Source organism: Ambystoma mexicanum, chromosome 11, assembly GCF_040938575.1.
Source record: "Ambystoma mexicanum isolate Mex_15411 chromosome 11, UKY_AmexF1_1, whole genome shotgun sequence".
In the NCBI taxonomy this organism is placed as follows: Eukaryota; Metazoa; Chordata; class Amphibia; order Caudata; family Ambystomatidae; genus Ambystoma; species Ambystoma mexicanum.
Window position 1 is genome coordinate 1,483,440,546 of NC_090934.1, and position 20,125 is coordinate 1,483,460,670.

The 20,125-nt window shown below is 49.9% G+C and overlaps 1 protein-coding gene across 2 annotated transcripts in view; it reads right to left on the reverse strand.

Moving 5' to 3' along the window:
• The window catches only part of ZNF710 (zinc finger protein 710), a 217,550-nt gene that overhangs the window by 9,787 nt on the left and 187,638 nt on the right, over positions 1-20,125 (reverse strand). For both annotated transcript variants that reach the window (XR_011279872.1, XM_069625218.1), the window contains exons 3-4: positions 16,387-16,578; positions 15,927-16,101 (exon numbers count right to left, since the gene is read on the reverse strand). Coding sequence is in view for 1 of the 2 variants with exons in the window: in XM_069625218.1 (XP_069481319.1) it covers positions 15,927-16,101; positions 16,387-16,578 (367 nt within the window). In the remaining variant the exon portion in view is untranslated. The remainder of the gene's footprint in view (positions 1-15,926; positions 16,102-16,386; positions 16,579-20,125) is intronic.

A 20,125-nucleotide genomic window follows, 5' to 3' on the forward strand; every position in this document is an offset into this window, starting at 1 on the left:
AGCGATACTTCACCAAGATGGCCGCCAGCCCGCCGGCCGCCATACAAGAAACTAGAAATACTTTCTATACTTGGCAGTCCAAGTAAGATGCATGCAACCTGAACAGTACTGAGGGCGGGAAAAGGAACTGGTACAACCCCGCAAACAAACCCAGACGTGAGACCAATGGAAGTGGAAAACATTTTAGAAGAGTTCCATGTCCAAAATCCCACCCATAAAAATTGCTATTTTGAGAGGTTTTATCCCGATCTCCCGACCCACTACCCATCCCCACCCCCATCTTATTGCGCGTTGGCAGAAATTACTTTAAATCAGGGGTTTCATCCCCAAACCACTTTTTCGTCCCCCAACACGCCCTTCCTCCTTCCCCCACCACACATATAGTGTGACCCCCCCCCCCCACCCGGCTTCCCTGTATAGATTGTGGGCAAAAGCGCAGTTTTTGTAGCGTTGGCCATTGTGGTTGACTTTCTTCTTAGAAACCTGTTAGTATCGCAATAGGTTCTGATCCTTCTTTTCAGTGATGCTATGCCACTTGATATGTGTGTAGCTCCTACTGCCATTGTTATGGCTTCGAAGCGCTGATGCTGTTCTGGAAAGGAGAGTCATCCATGCTCTACATAGTATTCTGGAGAGTCATCCGTGCTCTACATAGTATTCTGGAAAGGAGAGTCATCTGGCTCTACATAGTATTCTGGAAAGGAGAGTCATCTGGCTCTACATAGTATTCTGGAAAGGAGGGTCACCCAGCTCTACATAGTATTCTTGAAAGGCGAGTCATCTGGCTCTACATAGTATTCTGGAAAAGAGAGTCATCTGGCTCTATATAGTATTCTGGAAAGGAGAGTCATCCGGCTCAACACAGTATTCTGTAAAGGAGAGTCTTCTAGGCTGTAAGTAGTATTCTAGAAAGGAGAGTCACCCAGCTCTACATAGTATTCTTGAAAGGAGAGTCACCCAGCTCTACATAGTATTCTGGAAAGGAGAATCACCCAGCTCTACATAGTATTCTGGAAAGGAGAGTCACCCAGCTCTACATAGTATTCTGGAAAGGAGAGACACCCAGCTTTACATAGTATTCTGGAACGGAGAGTCATCCGAGCTCTTCATAGTATTCTGGAAAGGAGAGTCATCCGAGCTCTTCATAGTATTCTGGAAAGGAGAGTCACCCAGCTTTACATAGTATTCTGGAAAGGAGAGTTACCCAGCTTTACATAGTATTCTGGAAAGGCGAGTCTTTCGGGCTCTTCATTGTATTCCAGAAAGGAGAGTCATCCGGCTCTACATAGTATTCTGGAAAGGAGAGTCATCCAGCTCTACATAGTATTCTGGAAAGGAGAGTCATCCGGACTCTTCATAGTATTCTGGAAAGGAGAGTCATCCGGGCTCTTCATAGTATTCCAGAAAGGAGAGCCATCCAGCTCTACATATTATTCTGGGAAGGAGAGTCATCCAGCTCTACATAGTATTCTGGAAAGGTGAGTCATTCGGCTCTACATCGTAATCTGGAAAGGAGAGTCATCCGGCTCTACATAGTATTCTGGAAAGGAGAGTCATCCGGCTCTACATAGTATTCTGGAAAGGAGAGTCATCCGGGCTCTTCATAGTATTCTGGAAAGGAGAGTCATCCGGGTTTTTCATAGTATTCCGGAAAGGAGAGTCATCCAGCTCTACATATTATTCTGGAAAGGAGAGTCATCCAGCTCTACATATTATTCTGGAAAGGAGAGTCATCCGGCTCTACATAGTATTCTGGAAAGGAGAGTCATCCGGCTCTACATAGTATTCTGGAAAGGAGAGTCATCCAGGCTCTACATAGTATTCTGGAAAGGAGAGTCATCCGGGCTCTACATAGTATTCTGGAGAGTCATCCGGGCTCTACATAGAATTCCGGAAAGGAGAGTCATCCGGCTCTACATAGTATTCTGGAAAGGAGAGTCATCCAGCTCTACATAGTATTCTGGAAAGGAGAGTCATCCGGGCTCTACATAGTATTCTGGAGAGTCATCCGGGCTCTACATAGAATTCCGGAAAGGAGAGTCATCCGGCTCTACATAGTATTCTGGAAAGGAGAGTCATCCAGGCTGTAGATAGTATTCTGGAAAGGAGAGTCATCCAGGCTGTAGATAGTATTCTGGAAAGGAGAGTCATCCAGCTGTATATATTATTCTGGAAAGGAGAGTCATCCAGCTCTATATAGTATTCTGAAAAGGTGGGTCATTCGGCTCTACAAGTTATTCTGGAAAGGAGATCCAGGGCCTGTGGAATGGTGCATGACGCCCTAACAGTGTAGCAATGTCTTTAAGTGTGTTTTGAGGGTCACATTGGGGGTCACGACTTTAATATGGCGAGGATACAGGCTTCACTTTGTGACTTTGCTCCATATTAGAGCCATGTTTTTGGAGGATGCTAATGACATGAGTAAGTGGCCTAGTAATGGGGCACCTGCTACGGGTAGGAATCTGAGAGTAACCCTACTAACCCTACAGGAGATCAGATTTGAAGGATATACTGTTTACCTGCTTGCAGAGAGCTATGGTCAGCTCTGCAAAAGGGGTGCAATGAATTGGAGTGTCCGCCAGCAGGGTCGGACTAGGGTATACAATTGTCTCATGCGCCAATGAAAAAGTGGCCCACAGTTGCAAATGACAATTCATTCATTTCGTGGCACTGTTTTAATAGTTCCCAAGGGGTAGGATTGTGATAGCGTTATGCACATTGTGCTTTTTAAATCTGTATTTAGCAAGAATGGTCAAAACTACTAGCAGCATAGTGAAGTAACTCATAAATCTGGCCCACATTAACTAAGAAAGTGGCCACAAAATACATTCCAAATGCTTCTTTCTTTGAGGAAGAGGTTTGGAACCTTTTGCACGGGTGGATACCGGTGTGAGGGTTCCCCCTCAGCCTGAGGACATGTAAATAAATGAGAGAGGAAGATGACCTGCGAAGGCCTGTGTGTCAGGACTGCAGGTGAAAACCTCTAACTTGGCGTGCTTAAAGGCCAGGTGGAACATCTTTGTAATCTCTGCCTGCAGGCGAGCACTGGGGAGCGGCAGAGAGAAGGTTTTGGTGCAAGCAAACCTATTGATCAGGACTTTCTCCATCCAACAGGTGATGACTCTAGTGGAGCTTCAGCAGCAGCTGGCAGGGCTCTCCCACTAGACTTGAAAGTTCAAAGAAAGAAACGTTACAAGGTCTTCCCATCTCGCTGTGTTCTGGAAGAATGCTGGCAAGGAAGGCCAAATAACCGGGGGGCGTGAGGACTGGACATGTGACTGCAAAGGTCAAGCAAGCCTATGTCATTTAGACAGAACATCGGGGCTTCGCTAGCCACGAGCAGCACAAAACGGGCGACCTCTGAAAGCGTGCCAAGGAGAGCTGCCTTAACGCTGGCAGAGCAATTCATGTCTGGCATGTGGGCGCCGCCCCTGCCAATCAGTGGCTCGCCCGTGATCACCAAGGAACTATTGGGAAAGACGGGGTCCCTTCCATGATCACGCCGGGAGACCAATGTGCTTTGCGTGCTCTTCCAGATATGGAGGGCCAGCTTGCCTGCGCCAGGCGACCCTTCTACCAGATATGGAGGGCCAGCTCCTGCGCCAGGCGACCCTTCTACCAGATATGGAGGGCCAGCATGCCTGCGCCCGGCGACCCTTCTACCAGATATGGAGGGCCAGCATGCCTGCGCCCGGCGACCCTTCTACCAGATATGGAAGGCCAGCTCCTGCGCCAGGCGACCCTTCTACCAGATATGGAGGGCCAGCTCCTGCGCCCGGCGACCCTTCTACCAGATATGGAGGGCCAGCTCCTGCGCCAGGCGACCCTTCTACCAGATATGGAGGGCCAGCATGCCTGCGCCCGGCGACCCTTCTACCAGATATGGAGGGCCAGCATGCCTGCGCCCGGCGACCCTTCTACCAGATATGGAGGGCCAGCTCCTGCGCCAGGCGACCCTTCTACCAGATATGGAGGGCCAGCATGCCTGCGCCCGGCGACCCTTCTACCAGATATGGAGGGCCAGCATGCCTGCGCCCGGCGACCCTTCTACCAGATATGGAAGGCCAGCTCCTGCGCCAGGCGACCCTTCTACCAGATATGGAGGGCCAGCATGCCTGCGCCCGGCGACCCTTCTACCAGATATGGAAGGCCAGCTCCTGCGCCCGGCGACCCTTCTACCAGATATGGAAGGCCAGCTCCTGCGCCAGGCGACCCTTCTACCAGATATGGAGGGCCAGCATGCCTGCGCCGGGTGACTCCACCAGATATGGAGGGCCAGCATGCCTGCGCCCGGCGACCCTTCTACCAGATATGGAGGGCCAGCTCCTGCGCCAGGCGACCCTTCTACCAGATATGGAGGGCCAGCATGCCTGCGCCCGGCGACCCTTCTACCAGATATGGAGGGCCAGCATGCCTGCGCCCGGCGACCCTTCTACCAGATATGGAAGGCCAGCATGCCTGCGCCGGGTGACTCCACCAGATATGGAGGGCCAGCATGCCTGCGCCAGGCGACCCTTCTACCAGATATGGAGGGCCAGCTCCTGCGCCAGGCGACCCTTCTACCAGATATGGAGGGCCAGCTCCTGCGCCAGGCGACCCTTCTACCAGATATGGAGGGCCAGCATGCCTGCGCCAGGCGACCCTTCCACCAGATATGGAGGGCCAGCATGCCTGCGCCAGGCGACCCTTCTACCAGATATGGAGGGCCAGCTCCTGCGCCAGGCGACCCTTCTACCAGATATGGAGGGCCAGCTCCTGCGCCCGGCGACCCTTCTACCAGATATGGAGGGCCAGCATGCCTGCGCCAGGTGACTCCACCAGATATGGAGGGCCAGCATGCCTGCGCCCGGCGACCCTTCTACCAGATATGGAGGGCCAGCATGCCTGCGCCAGGTGACTCCACCAGATATGGAGGGCCAGCATGCCTGCGCCAGGTGACTCCACCAGATATGGAGGGCCAGCATGCCTGCGCCAGGTGACTCCACCAGATATGGAGGGCCAGCATGCCTGCGCCAGGTGACCCTTCTACCAGATATGGAGGGCCAGCATGCCTGCGCCAGGTGACTCCACCAGATATGGAGGGCCAGCATGCCTGCGCCAGGTGACTCCACCAGATATGGAGGGCCAGCATGCCTGCGCCAGGCGACCCTTCCACCAGATATGGAGGGCCAGCATGCCTGCGCCAGGCGACCCTTCTACCAGATATGGAGGGCCAGCTCCTGCGCCAGGCGACCCTTCTACCAGATATGGAGGGCCAGCATGCCTGCGCCAGGCGACCCTTCCACCAGATATGGAGGGCCAGCATGCCTGCGCCAGGCGACCCTTCTACCAGATATGGAGGGCCAGCTCCTGCGCCAGGCGACCCTTCTACCAGATATGGAGGGCCAGCTCCTGCGCCCGGCGACCCTTCTACCAGATATGGAGGGCCAGCATGCCTGCGCCAGGTGACTCCACCAGATATGGAGGGCCAGCATGCCTGCGCCCGGCGACCCTTCTACCAGATATGGAGGGCCAGCATGCCTGCGCCCGGCGACCCTTCTACCAGATATGGAGGGCCAGCATGCCTGCGCCAGGTGACTCCACCAGATATGGAGGGCCAGCATGCCTGCGCCAGGTGACTCCACCAGATATGGAGGGCCAGCATGCCTGCGCCAGGTGACTCCACCAGATATGGAGGGCCAGCATGCCTGCGCCAGGCGCCTCTTCTACCAGATATGGAGGGCCAGCATGCCTGCGCCAGGTGACTCCACCAGATATGGAGGGCCAGCATGCCTGCACCAGGTGACTCCACCAGATATGGAGGGCCAGCATGCCTGCGCCAGGCGACCCTTCTACCAGATATGGAGGGCCAGCATGCCTGCGCCAGGTGACTCCACCAGATATGGAGGGCCAGCATGCCTGCGCCAGGTGACCCTTCTACCAGATATGGAGGGCCAGCATGCCTGCGCCAGGTGACTCCACCAGATATGGAGGGCCAGCATGCCTGCGCCAGGTGACTCTTCTACCAGATATGGAGGGCCAGCATGCCTGCGCCAGGTGACTCCACCAGATATGGAGGGCCAGCATGCCTGCGCCAGGTGACCCTTCTACCAGATATGGAGGGCCAGCATGCCTGCGCCAGGTGACTCCACCAGATATGGAGGGCCAGCATGCCTGCGCCAGGTGACTCTTCTACCAGATATGGAGGGCCAGCATGCCTGCGCCAGGTGACCCTTCTACCAGATATGGAGGGCCAGCATTCCTGCGCCAGGTGACTCCACCAGATATGGAGGGCCAGCATTCCTGCGCCAGGTGACTCCACCAGATATGGAGGGCCAGCATGCCTGCGCCAGGCGCCTCTTCTACCAGATATGGAGGGCCAGCATGCCTGCGCCAGGCGACCCTTCTACCAGATATGGAGGGCCAGCTCCTGCGCCAGGCGACCCTTGTACCAGATATGGAGGGCCAGCATGCCTGCGCCCGGTGACCCTTCTACCAGATATGGAGGGCCAGCATGCCTGCGCCCGGTGACCCTTCTACCAGATATGGAGGGCCAGCATGCCTGCAGCAGGTCACTCTTCTACCAGATATGGACGGCCAGCATGCCTGCAGCAGGTCACTCTTCTACCAGATATGGACGGCCAGCATGCCTGCGCCAGGTGACTCCACCAGATATGGAGGGCCAGCATGCCTGCGCCAGGTGACTCTTCTACCAGATATGGAGGGCCAGCATGCCTGCACCAGGCGACCCTTCTACCAGATATGGAGGGCCAGCATGCCTGCGCCAGGTGACTCTTCTACCAGATATGGAGGGCCAGCATGCCTGCGCCAGGTGACCCTTCTACCAGATATGGAGGGCCAGCATTCCTGCGCCAGGTGACTCCACCAGATATGGAGGGCCAGCATGCCTGCGCCAGGCAACCCTTCTACCAGTGCCAGGTGACCCTTCTACCAGATATGGAGGGCCAGCATGCCTGCGCCAGGCGACCCTTGGGCAGAGATTTAATTTTTTCAGCTCCTGGGTTGTTTGTAAATAGCAGTTCTGGGCCACAGGGTGGCACTGTACCCCAGGGCAGACTTTGGCACTTTTCCCACCAGCGCTCCCAGAGCACACACTCCCCAGAGCAGTCGCCCTTGCTCGCGGATCTGAAAATGAGAAGGTTTCTGCTCCAGGGATCGGATCCAGCCCTAATTTCCCAATCAGTCCAAGATGCTGCCCAGAAGTGCAAAAGCAGGTGCTTCCTGATCAATTACTGAAAACATTAATTAAAAGAAAGAACCCAATAGGGAAAAATGCCTTCAGTGACAAAAAACCCTTATATTTGTTTGTTTGTTTATTTATTTAATATAGCGCAAAACCAAAACCCTCAGATAGCTGGGCGCGAACATGACACGAATACTTGAGAACTTAGTTACAGAACAATGCAAGGATACTTAAGAGGCTTGGTTACAGGAGAAGGTATTTACATACAGTAAGTAATAAACAAACAGTTGAAGCAAAAGGTGACGTAGATGCAACCATAAGTTGCATCTACGTCCCCATGCACCTCCCCTCGTTTTCACTCCTTTCAGCTCCTTGCCCCCCTCCGCTGGAACTCCCGTCCTCTCTCTATCCATTCCATCCCCACCTATTCCTCCTTTCGTGTCTCCTTAAAATCTCTTCTTCTCCACTCCCCTCCCTGATACTTTGATCCTCATTCAGGGTCCCCTCTCCCCCCTTTTTTATCCTCATCTTACCTCTCTCCCCTTGCCTCGTTTTCTCTTAAGTCCCCACTCCTCCTCTCTCGCCTTCACCTGATCTCACTTGCTGTTCCCCACTCCCTTCCCCTCTCGACCCCTTCTTCCCTCATTCATTCCCTCAAGGCATAAGACAAGGCTGCACTGAACACAGACACACAATCTAACCTACCACCAAAGCAACAACCTCAAATAAAAGAAACACAACACCAAAACCAAAACAACCAGAACAAAACTCCAAAGGGAAAACTCCGTATATCTTTTACAATACCTCGCAACAACCCCAGAACCAGGATACCCCAATGACACAAAGACATAAAGACAGACAAAGAACATCCCGAGACAACTAGAGAAAAGATGGGAACACCCAAGAAGGTGGCCAGAGTCCGACCATATCACCCCATACATCACAAGAACAGAAGCACACCCTCAACACCCGCGCCATACCGGACAAAGCGACGACGAAGATCTTATAACCAACAACCCAAACATGAACCTATCTGACCAATTCATCAAAGAAGGCTTCATGGACCTTCACCTAATCAGCACAAACGGGGAAGAAACACCACTGAACAACCCGAGCTCTCAATCTATCAGACCGCTTCAATGAAGATGCAGCCTCCGCTGATCCTCATACACCCCCAATCAACGCCAACAATGATGAACCGCAACCGAACAACCACAAACCAAAACAAGGTACAACCAACAAGCAAAACCACACCAGTAAGATCCACTGCAACCTCTTCAATGCAAGATCAATGTCAAAACATGCCACCGAGATATACGATCTGCTCTGCGACGGAGGGGTCGACATCTTATTTGTAACAGAAACCTGGCTAGATGACAATTATAAGCAATTATAAGATCACCCTCAACAACTGGCTGCCTGAATACTTCAAATGCGTCCAATCAAACAGAAAAACCAAAAGAGGGGGAGGGCTGGCAATCATTCACAAGGAATACCTGGATATCAAACTGGAAGACCCACTTATCATCGATAAATGTGAATCCCTAATCATACGTCTAGCCGTAACATCCAAAACAAACTTGAAATTCGTACTAATATATAGACCACCAACCTACGATGCAACCTTCGTAGACTCCTTCACAGAAGCAATCACTGTCCTAGCCATCAAACACAATCACCTGATACTCCTAGGAGACTTCAACATCTGGTTTGAAGGAGAAAGCACAACCACACAAAAATCGCTAACCAGCCAACTAGCAGCAATGAACCTACAACAACTAGTCAAAGGAGCAACCCACTCGGCAGGGCATACACTTGACGCAATATTCGCCAACCAATTACTCCTCACCGCGGCATCCCCAATCCAAATACCCTGGAGCGACCATCTCATCATCCCCTTCGTAATCAAAATGACCAGGCTAACAAAATCAACCAACCAAAACAATGAAAACCATGAGAAGAAACTGGAGAACCTCAAAAACTCAGACCTGCATGAACTCCTGGAGCTAAACAAACCACACCCAACATTTATGGAAGAAGATGACCTGGACAAAAAGGTAACCCGGCTGCATTCCTGGATCACAACTACTATAGACAACATCGCCAAAGAAAAACCCTTCCCTTCTTCTCATAAACGGGCAATGGCAAAATGGTTCCCCCTCCTACTTTGCACAATGAAAAGAAAAAAACGAAGACTAGAACTTGATTGGAGAAAACAAAACAACGCGGCGAACAAACTGAAATTCCTTCAACACAACCGGGCTTACAAAAAGGAAACACAAAAAGCAAAGAGGAAACACTATGACAACCAAATCTTCGAAGCACCAAATACCCAAAAAGAGCTCTTCAAAATCATAAACGAAATCAAAAACCCTCCGGGATGTGACAACTCGCCAACTCCGTCCGCGAAACTCTGCAACAACCTTGCCGACCACTTCAAATACAAAATCACCAACATCCAACAAACCATTCAAAGCAGACCGTCTGATCTGACCACAACCCCAACCCACACCCAGGAGGAGCACCCAAACAAACTACAAATCTTTCCAGAAATATCAGTGGAGACATTTGTCAAACTGGTGAATGAAAGCAATAACTCAGGGTCCCCCGAAGACCCATGCCCACCAGACATATACAAATCGATTCTTAAACAAGGAACGCCCATGAAATATCACAGGAACGTCCTCAACCATTCCATCCCAACTGGGAAAGTGCCACAAGCCTTCAAAACTGCATACATCAGGCCACTACTCAAAGATACAGCGGGAAACGTAGAGGACCTCTCCAACTACAGACCCATCTCCAACATCCCATATACAGCCAAGCTGCTCGAAACGTACATATACAAAACGACCCAAGAGTTTATAGAAGAGCACGGCCTACTAGACCAAGCACAAGTTGGCTTCAGACCACTGAGAGGAACGTAATCAGCTCTACTCTCAATATGGGACGATCTAAAAATCAACGCAGATACTCCTAGACCTATCGGCAGCATTTGACACAGTCGACCATGACACCCTCATAACAAGATTAGAAGGACTTGGAATAACAGACACCGCCCTACTATGGATCAAATCTTTCCTAACAAACAGAACAAAAAATGTATGGATGAAACCCTTCAAATCCAGCCCGAGAGATTCCACCTGTGGAGTACCACAAGGATCATCCTTCTCGCCACTACTATGCAACATCTACCTGTATCTACTGATTAGAATCATCAAAAGCCACGGCCTCACATGCTACAACTATGCTGATGATACACAAATAATCTTCAAAATACAAGACAACCCGGAAAGAAACTCAACGCTAGAAAACTGCCTCTGCAATGTATTCTTCTGGATGAACTCCAATTCACTCAAAATCAACCCAGGCAAAACTGAAATAATGATCGTCACAAAAAATGGAGGGGAAAACCAATTCATCCCTTGGCCAAGGGAACTTGGGACAACCCCAGCACCCACGGCGATTGTAAAAAATCTGGGGGTTCTGATGGACAATCTCACGCTAGAGCCACAAGTAAACGCTCTCCTCAAGAAATGCTTCTTCCTCCTGCGAGCGGCAAAGAGAGTCTTACTGTTTTTATCGTTCGCCAACAAAACGACCACCATCATCACCCTCGTCATGTCCAAACTAGACTATGCCAATAGCCTATACCTAGGCATGCCTGAAAGACTCCTAAAAAAACTACAACGCATTCAAAACGCGGCAGCCAAACTACTTCTGAAACTACCCCGAAGAGAACACACCACACCAGCGCTGAAAACACTACATTGGCTACCAATAAAACAACAAATAAAATTCAAAACCATGTGCATTACGCACAGAGCAGTACACAACGAAGGCGCAGAGTTCCTAAGAGAAAAACTGCACCTATATCAACCAACAAGAATGCTCAGATCAAGCATGGACATCCGCCTGGAACCGAAGCCCTACAACAAAAGAAAACTTGGAGGATCCTCCTTCTCTCACCAAGCCCCGAAAACCTGGAACGACCTTCCAAAGTACATACGCAACACAAGAAACCACCTATTATTCAGGAAACTACTCAAAACCTGGCTCTTCACATCATAATTAAAAAGACTAGCCACAGGGGCACCGACATAACTAAAAACATCAATGAGCGTAGAGCGACCGCGATACACACCGATCAATCAGTGGGAAAAACTGAGGTAAATATCCCAAGACATACTAAAGGACCAAATGGGATACAGTCACAACACGACCAAACTGAGAATAGATATCACCCAGCCAGTCCCACACCTGAAGAGTAGGTTCAGACGCACCCACCAATCCAAACTATACTCAATGGGATACAGGTGGATCAGCGCATCACCACCAAAACAAGTCGGCCCTTGAGGAACCAGCAACATCTGAGCCCACAGGTTTACAACTCTAACAGAATCATAAGTACCTGAACCAGGATACAGACCCTACTAACCCAACTCTCAATCTTCTGCATACTAGAAACCCACACAAAACCACACAACCATCTCTCTCCCAGCAATCCGCATGCACTTTACCACACCGCATCAACAACACATAAACTTCACCCACAGCACTCGAGGTCTTCATCCGATCAGATACTAGCTCCAATCCCCAGCACTCGGTGTATACCGAGCTGAAGCTGCCAACAGCACACCACTTCTCCTACTCTCCCGACTAACCCTACCCACCCTTCCTGTTTACAGATCCGTCAGAGCGCCTGGGGACCAATTCCGTTGGTGACGGTGCGCTATACAAGTACTGCTAACATAACATAACATAACATTTATCTTCACTGGCAAATTGTTCTAGTTGCTGTATTACTGGTTTGACTCATATTTGTATTTGCTTCTACTGTGATTGTATTCTTGTTGTTATGATGTAAAGCGCTATATAAACACAATAAACAAACATAAGTTGGCAATGACCGAAATGGTACCAAATGAAATTCCGAGATACAAGCAGCTGATAACAGAATATATATTTGGCAGAGGCAAGACGTAGTAATCATAAAAGGGCATGAAGTAGCAAGGGAAGGGTCAGGGGGGGGGAGAAGCGGTCAGGATTAAACGTCATGTGAATTGGCTGACACCACTTCCATTAAATAAACAGCATTGAAATGGGTATTTTGCACTAATGAGGAATCATTTGCAGCAGTCGTGTAGAAGTGAAGGCAACGTGAGCCCTGGAAGGCGCAGGGCTTTAGTCTCACCTGGATTCATCAGGCCCTGGACGGGTAGAGCATGGGCGCGTAGGGCTTTAGTCTTCCCTTGATTCACCAGGCCTTGGACGGGTAGAGGACGGGCACGTAGGTCTTTAGTCTCACCTGGATTCACCAGGCCCTGGACGGGTAGAGCATGGGCGCGTAGGGCTTTAGTCTTCTCTTGATTCACCAGGCCTTGGACGGGTTGAGCACAGGCACATAGCGCTTTAGTTTCACCTGGATTCACCAGGCCTTGGACGGGTAGAGCACGGGCACGTAGGGTTTTAGTCTTCCCTTGATTCTCCAGGCCTCTGACGGGGAGGGGACAGGCACATAGGGCTTTAGCCCTCCCTGGATTCTCCAGGCCTTTGACGGGTAGAGCACAGGCACGTAGGGCTTTAGACCTCCCTTGATTCACCAGGCCTTGGATGGGTAGAGCACGGGCACGTAGGGCTTTATTCTTCCCTTGATTCACCAGGCCTTGAAAGGGTAGAGCATGGGCACGTAGGGCTTTAGTTTCACCTGGATTCACCAGGCCTTGGACAGGTAGAGCACGGGCGCGTAGGGCTTTAATCCGAGCCTCTGCCCAGATGAGATCAGAGCAGCAGGAGGGTGAGGACTCTCCCTTCTGGAAGAAGGGGATGAGACTTGCCACAAGTAAAGAGGGCAGAGGTGGCAGGCAGCAGAGACAGAATGAACACTAGAAAAGCCCCTCGCCCTCGTGTCCCGCCACTGCTGCAACAGCAATCAAAAGAAATGAAGGGCAGGATGTTGCTATTCTGGCCTGAAGTGCAATCCTCACCTCTGCCTCAAGGATCAGAGAATGAACCTTGAGCTGCAGCCTCGCAGTCTTGGGAATGAACCAGCATTGCTCTACTGGAGGCTTAGAGGAGAAGAGGTGGTCATGAAATATTCTCCAAGTCTGAATATTGATCCAAGCGCTATAGAGCACTGATGCACCAGGAAACGCGCTCTGCGCCATTTATTGTCCATTCTTATCTCACTCAAAGATGGTAAGCTACGGACAAGGGCATGTATATGTATACACATATGCCTTCATTCATTTACTGACACACAATACATACACAAACACAGAACCCCCCACAACAAAGAGTGAGGGGTGGGATGCTCCCACCTAATTCACCGGGTGGGACCTTTTTGCCCTGGGAATCCATGCTTTGAAGATGGAGCTCACCCAGCTTTTCATGGCATTCTTTATAATTGTGTTGGTGATGCGTAAGTGCGCAGTTCTGCACCAGCTGCTTCAAGGCGCCTATCGGTACACGCTTCATTCACCCGTACCGCCTACTTATGGATGCACAGTTCTGCCTCTTGTATTTTTGTTTGTAAACCTGTAAGAGAAACGCTGATGCCCCATGAACATGCTTGTGTACAGTTAAATAAGGCCAGTGGTGTAGAGGAGCGGCTGCCGGCCTCTGCAGGAAACCCCGCCCCCTAACACCCATATGTTGGAAGCCTGAGATTGGGCCGCATTTGACACCAGTGCTTGTGCCAATACAGCAGCGTGTGTTTGAGAGAAGATACACATTGAGACAACCCTATCGAATGTATCCCCGAAGGGATGACACATTGAGGGAGGAACTCCCTGAAGGAATATGAGAAGGAACAAAGAAAACAAGCCAGCGACGTCACAAAAGAGTGTGAACAACGTCTAGTGTTACTGGCTGAAGAAGATGTATCGATCCTGAAGAGACTAATGACGAAGAAAAGAATCAAATGAACTAAATGCGAAAAAGGAGAATACACGTGCATAAAGTGCTGCAGAAAATCTACTGTTCAATAATTGTACAGACGCTGGAACGCAAGTAGACTAAGTCATCATAGAAGCTGGCTATACGTAGTGAATAGAATGCAGGCAAAGCCACCATTGTATAGGAGCTGGACATCGGTGTCATGAATTTAGTAAGCCAGGACCCATGAAGCGAGAAGGGAAAGCTGTGTAGGAGCAAGAATAAGCAGAACCATGGAGCTGCAAGACGAGGCTGTCTGGCCTGGAGTCAAGACTGAAGCAGCCAAGGTCAGCTACCTATTCTGGAATATAACATATGTGCAAAGGATGAATCATCCCTTTTAAGGTGCAAAGAAAGAACACCAAGAGTGCCACGTTTAATCCATTTAGAGCATTTAAAACCTGCAAAATCGACCAGATCGTGGTCTCCTGTCACGTGAGCCAAGGAGGACAATAGAGTTTGAACTTGAAGTCCCAGAACACGATAGCGAGTGCTCTCACTCCCATGTTTTCTAAAGGACAAGGATACTTTGCAAGGCCAAGTTCAAAGACAATCTTCATGCCAGAAGGCATGGGCGATGAGAGATGCTGGCCTAATTGGGTGGGAGGAAGTGTAATGCCCCATCTCCTTGCACCTGGGTCTGGGCTTAGGTGCTGTTAATGAAACGAACGTTCCAGACCTGGCACAAGCGTGCCAACCAATTATAGTGGTCCATAACAATGGACCTTATCGTTTGAAAACCAATGAGAAAGTGTGTATCTAATGTTTATGAAGTTGACATGTTTTAGAGGTAGGCATATGTTGTCCACCTGCTAGTGGGCAGCCAATCACAATCCTAGATCCTATAGAAAGTATACTTAGATGTTCCCCTCAAGCCAATCCCGACCCTTAGTAGGTTTTTCATTATTGTCACGTAGTATGATGTCATCTCTGATGTATTTTTGATATAAAAGCTATGTTTTGTTTGAATATTGCTGAGAGAAATTGAGCGTACGTCCGTTGATGTTCATTGTAACTCTGTTTTAGAGAATTGTTAATAAAAGAGTACTTTGCCATCTTGCTGAGTTGCTTCGGTTACCATGATTTTGAGTTATTCGGTGAGATCCCATCCATTACATATGCACGTTTCTAAAGGGCCCTAAGCTCACTGGGCCTCATTCCGAGTTTGGCAATTGGTGTTAATTTTGCCGCAGGAATTAGCGTCCATTTTTGGTGAACCTTAATTTGGCAGAGCAAAAAAAAAGGTGGTTAATCAATTACTGCCCCTTTTCCGCGTACTGGCCAACTCGTAATGAAGTCCGTCTCCTACTCCAGAATTGGTCCTGAACTTCATTTTGTGTGCTTGCATTTGGGGGTACAGTATACATTTAAAGACCAAAAAAAGAAAGCAATAAAAACATTTTTTGCAAGAAATTACTTTTGCTTCAAACAATGTTCTGCATAACCTGTAATGGAAAATCATAGCTCATTTATAATGGGTTTTCCTAGTATTTACCCGGTCCACCGCCACAAGAAACCAAACTGATGTGACGGGCAGCTTTCAAAGCCGTATTGATGTAATGGACCTTAATTGCGGAAACATTTCATGGCCACAGGCTGCAGAAAGCTGCCCACGGAAGGCTGAACTTCCTGAAGCACGAATCCCAGTTTATCCCGCCCCACACTATTCGTGCCCTGAAACACCTGTGTATAGGCGCGCTATAAATAAAATATCATATCATATATCACAGGAATACACTCCTCACTTGAACATAAGTTTGCCAGCAAACCCGAGAACCCCCTTCACAAGGTGCTCCCAGCTACTCACCTTGGCTGTCCAGGTTCACGTCCACCACGCCGTGCTTCACCTTCATGTGGCGGCTTAAGTTCCCCTTCAGGTTGAACTTGCTGGAACAGTACGGGCATTTGTAGGGTTTGCTCCCGGCGTGCAGGTGCATGTGCCCCAGCAGGTTATACATCCGGTTGAAGGACTTCCCACACACCTGGAACGAGATGCATGAACGGTCAGCCCACGACAAAAGCAAAGGAGTGAAATCAGAAACCCCGACACAGTGATGGGGTGGTGGCTGTTGCGGGGACCGGTTTCACAAGGGCGCAAGAGGGCCGATATGTTAAGTGACGCCTTAAGCTGGAATCTATAGCTTAGCCTCAGCGCTGAAACATGGCACAGTCATCATCAATACCTATACATAGCGTCCCAAAGCAAGATGGCGGATGAAGACGTGCATACGCGCCATGCTGAACATCTGGAGCGCGTGATCCATTACCTTGCATTTGAAAGGCTTGACTGGTGAGTGCACAATCATGTGGGTCTTGAGTGTTTGCTTTTGAACAAACGTCTTGAAGCAGGTGGTGCACTCGTAGGGGCGCACACTGGCATGGATCAGCATGTGGCGCTTCATGTTGGCTTGAAGGGTGAACTCCCGGCCGCATACCTCACATTTGAACTCCTTCACTCCCTGAAACACAATAAGAAAAGGGTCCTGTTAACTGTGTTGCCTATATTGCACTCAAAGCGTATTGGTTTGGCTGCGGCAGCCTGGCCTACTAGGGAAGGGGGCGCCATTGGTAGTGAAAGGGGCAAGAGCAGTGGTTCCGCAATCAGAGCCTCCTCAGGAACTTGATCATGGGTAATAGAGTTATCACCTGGATTCAATGGACTGTCCGGACAGGGGTCTCGTTTCTGTACCTTATGAGGCTCCCTTCTGCACACTAATACCCAGCGTGTTCTTGCCACTAACCACACAGTACTCAGATATGTCCAAATTGCACCCATCAACACAGCAGCAAAGACCCCAGCCTGAAAATTAAAAAAAAAGGCTGAGGTGTTTTGCTTCGCCAGCCTTGCATCGCTCGTTGGAAATGCTGGCTGGGAACTGCATGTCTGTATGTGCGAGGGGGAGCTCCTGCGCCTCCTCGCACATACGGACAGAGCAGGCCGGAGCGGGGCATTTCAGTACCCCTTCCTGTTCATGATGCAGGAGCTGGAGCGCTGGGGAGAAAACCTCCGGACCGGGGCAGAAGGTACGTTTATGTTCATTTCTTTTTTATTTAAACGTGTATGGAAGCATATATGCTTGTGCTATCAGTTAGTGTATGGTGAAGGGTGCTTGTGTGAATGATGCATGAATTCTGTGTGAATGTGTGTGTGTGTGTGTTTATGTGTTGGTCCGTTGAGACGATTTTAGCAAGTGGGGGTTTGGGGAGGTTATAAAACAAAGTCATTTTAAAAATGCCTTTGTTGCACAATCCCCCACCTGCCAAAATCAGCTCTCCTTCGGAGGTGCTATGGAGCCCAGGGGACAGGAATGGTATTTTTTTTACTGAATATCTATCAGAGATGTCCAGTGAAAAACACCATGCTTTCCCTCTGCCCCCCCCCCCCAAACAGCACCAATTGCAAACTGTTTGGCTTTTTACCCAATTTTTTAAAAAATAAATTCTGCTCTAAAATGCAACATTTTAACCCATTATTTAAAAAAAAGAATACTAATAAAAAGGTAGAATAACTTAGTGGGGTTGGAGATTGTTTGAGTGAGTGAACCCTTAAGATGCCTGGAAGGGGAAGCATAGTAGAAAATGTTGGACCATTGGAGGGCAGTCACGGGCTTGGGTCCTTTAGGGTCGGTCGTGACTTATCGCGTGCTTCTGGGGGAGTGCTCAAACGTTCTGGTCATTTATGAGTCTGCCATCTTTGTCGGCTTCTGAACAGACACTCAGACGCTTGGCTCCTGTTTGGGTTCAAGTCTGCAGGAGTGAAGTTACTCATGTCCTACGGGCTGGGTGGTTTGGAATTAATTGCTTGTGGGGTTCCCATGCCTGGGGGGTTGGCCGCTGGAGGCTCCGGCACTCCAGCCGTTGTAGAGCTATGTGGTGAAGTGGAACAGAGGAGCTCCAACAATGGTGAAACACTGCTTGTAGTGTGTGCACCACGGGCGAGGGGGCTGGGGGGATTCTCTCTTGGTTTAAGTGCCCTTAGGCAGCTATTGCACCTCAGCATTTGTCGTCCGCTGGGGCATTTAAGTAAAGGTGCATTTGTGTGTGCATGTTCGAGGGTCCAAAGGATGACAGGATCTAGCAATTCTTTCCGCGAGCCCTGGAAGACATCCAGTCAATTTATAATGTGTAGATACACTGCACAATGATTCGGGGAATGCTGAAAGCAGCGACATCCTGCCTCTGTGACCAATGGATAATCCCAGATAATGGGAAGTGATTGATTGCTAAAGGTTCCTGCTTGAGATACCTTGGTGACAAAAGAGAGGATATGTGTGAATACAAGGGCAATTCTAGCACTCGGCGCCATTCGCTCAAAATAAAGAAAAGGAGCAGCTGCAGATGTATATTGCCGCTGTAGGGAAGATCTCATCGGGCAGTTGCACACACTGCCCTTATTGCCAATGTAGAGAAGATCTCATTGGGCAGTTGGCACACACTGCCCTTATTGATACTGTAGGGAAGATCTCATTGGGCACTTGGCACATGCTGCCCTTATTGCCACTGTAGGGAAGATCTCATTGGGCAGTTGGCACATGCTGCCCTTATTGCCACTGTAGGGAAGATCTCATTGGGCAGTTGGCACGTGCTGTCCTTATTGCCGCTGTAGAGAAGATCTCATTGCACAGTTGCACGCACTGCCCTTATTGCCACCGTAGGGAAGAGCACATTGGGCAGTTGCACATGCTGCCCTTACTGCCACCGTAGGGAAGAGCACATTGGGCAGTTGCACACGCTGCCATTATTGCCACTGTAAGGAAGATCTCAATGGGCAGTTGGCACATGCTGCCCTTATTGCCACTGTAGGGAAGATCTCATTGGGCAGTTGGCACATGCTGCCCTTATTGCCACTGTAGGGAAGATCTCATTGGGCAGTTGCACATGCTGCCCTTACTGCCACCGTAGGGAAGACCACATTGGGCAGTTGCACACGCTGCCATTATTGCCGCTGTAGAGAAGATCTCATTGCACAGTTGCACACGCTGCCATTATTGCCACTGTAAGGAAGATCTCATTGGGCAGTTGGCACATGCTGCCCTTTTTGCCACTGTAGGGAAGATCTCATTGGGCAGTTGGCACATGCTGCCCTTTTTGCCACTGTAGGGAAGATCTCATTGGGCAGTTGCACATGCTGCCCTTACTGCCACTGTAGGGAAGAGCACATTGGGCAGTTGCACACGCTGCCATTATTGCCACTGTAAGGAAGATCTCATTGGGCACTTGGGACACGCTGCCCTTATTGCCACTGTAGGGAAAATCTCATTGGGCAGTTGGCACATGCTGCCTTTATTGCCACTGTAAGAAGAGCTGATTGGGCAGTTGGCAAATGCTGCCCTTATTGCCACTGTAGGGAAGATCTCATTGGGCAGTTGGCACATGCTGCCCTTATTGCCACTGTAGGGAAGATCTCATTGGGCAGTTGCACACGCTGCCCTTATTGCCACTGTAGAGAAGATCTCATGGCACAGTTGCACACACTGCCCTTATTGCCACTGTAGGGAAGATCTCATTGGGCAGTTGCACACGCTGCCCTTATTGCCACTGTAGAGAAGATCTCTTTGGGCAGTTGGCACATGCTGCCCTTATTGCCACTGTAGGGAAGATCCCATTGGGCAGTTGGCACATGCTGCCCTTATTGCCACTGTAGGGAAGATCTCATTGGACAGTTGGCACATGCTGCCCTTTTTGCCACTGTAGGGATGATCTCATTGGGCAGTTGGCACATGCTGCCCTTATTGCCACTGTAGGGAAGATCTCATTGGGCAGTTGGCACATGCTGTCTTTATTGCCACTGTAAGAAGAGCTGATTGGGCAGTTGGCAAATGCTGCCCTTATTGCCACAGTAGGGAAGACCATATTGGGCAGTTGCACACGCTGCCATTATTGCCACTGTAAGGAAGATCTCATTGGGCAGTTGGCACATGCTGCCCTTATTGCCACTGTAGGGAAGATCTCATTGGGCAGTTGGCACATGCTGTCTTTATTGCCACTGTAAGAAGAGCTGATTGG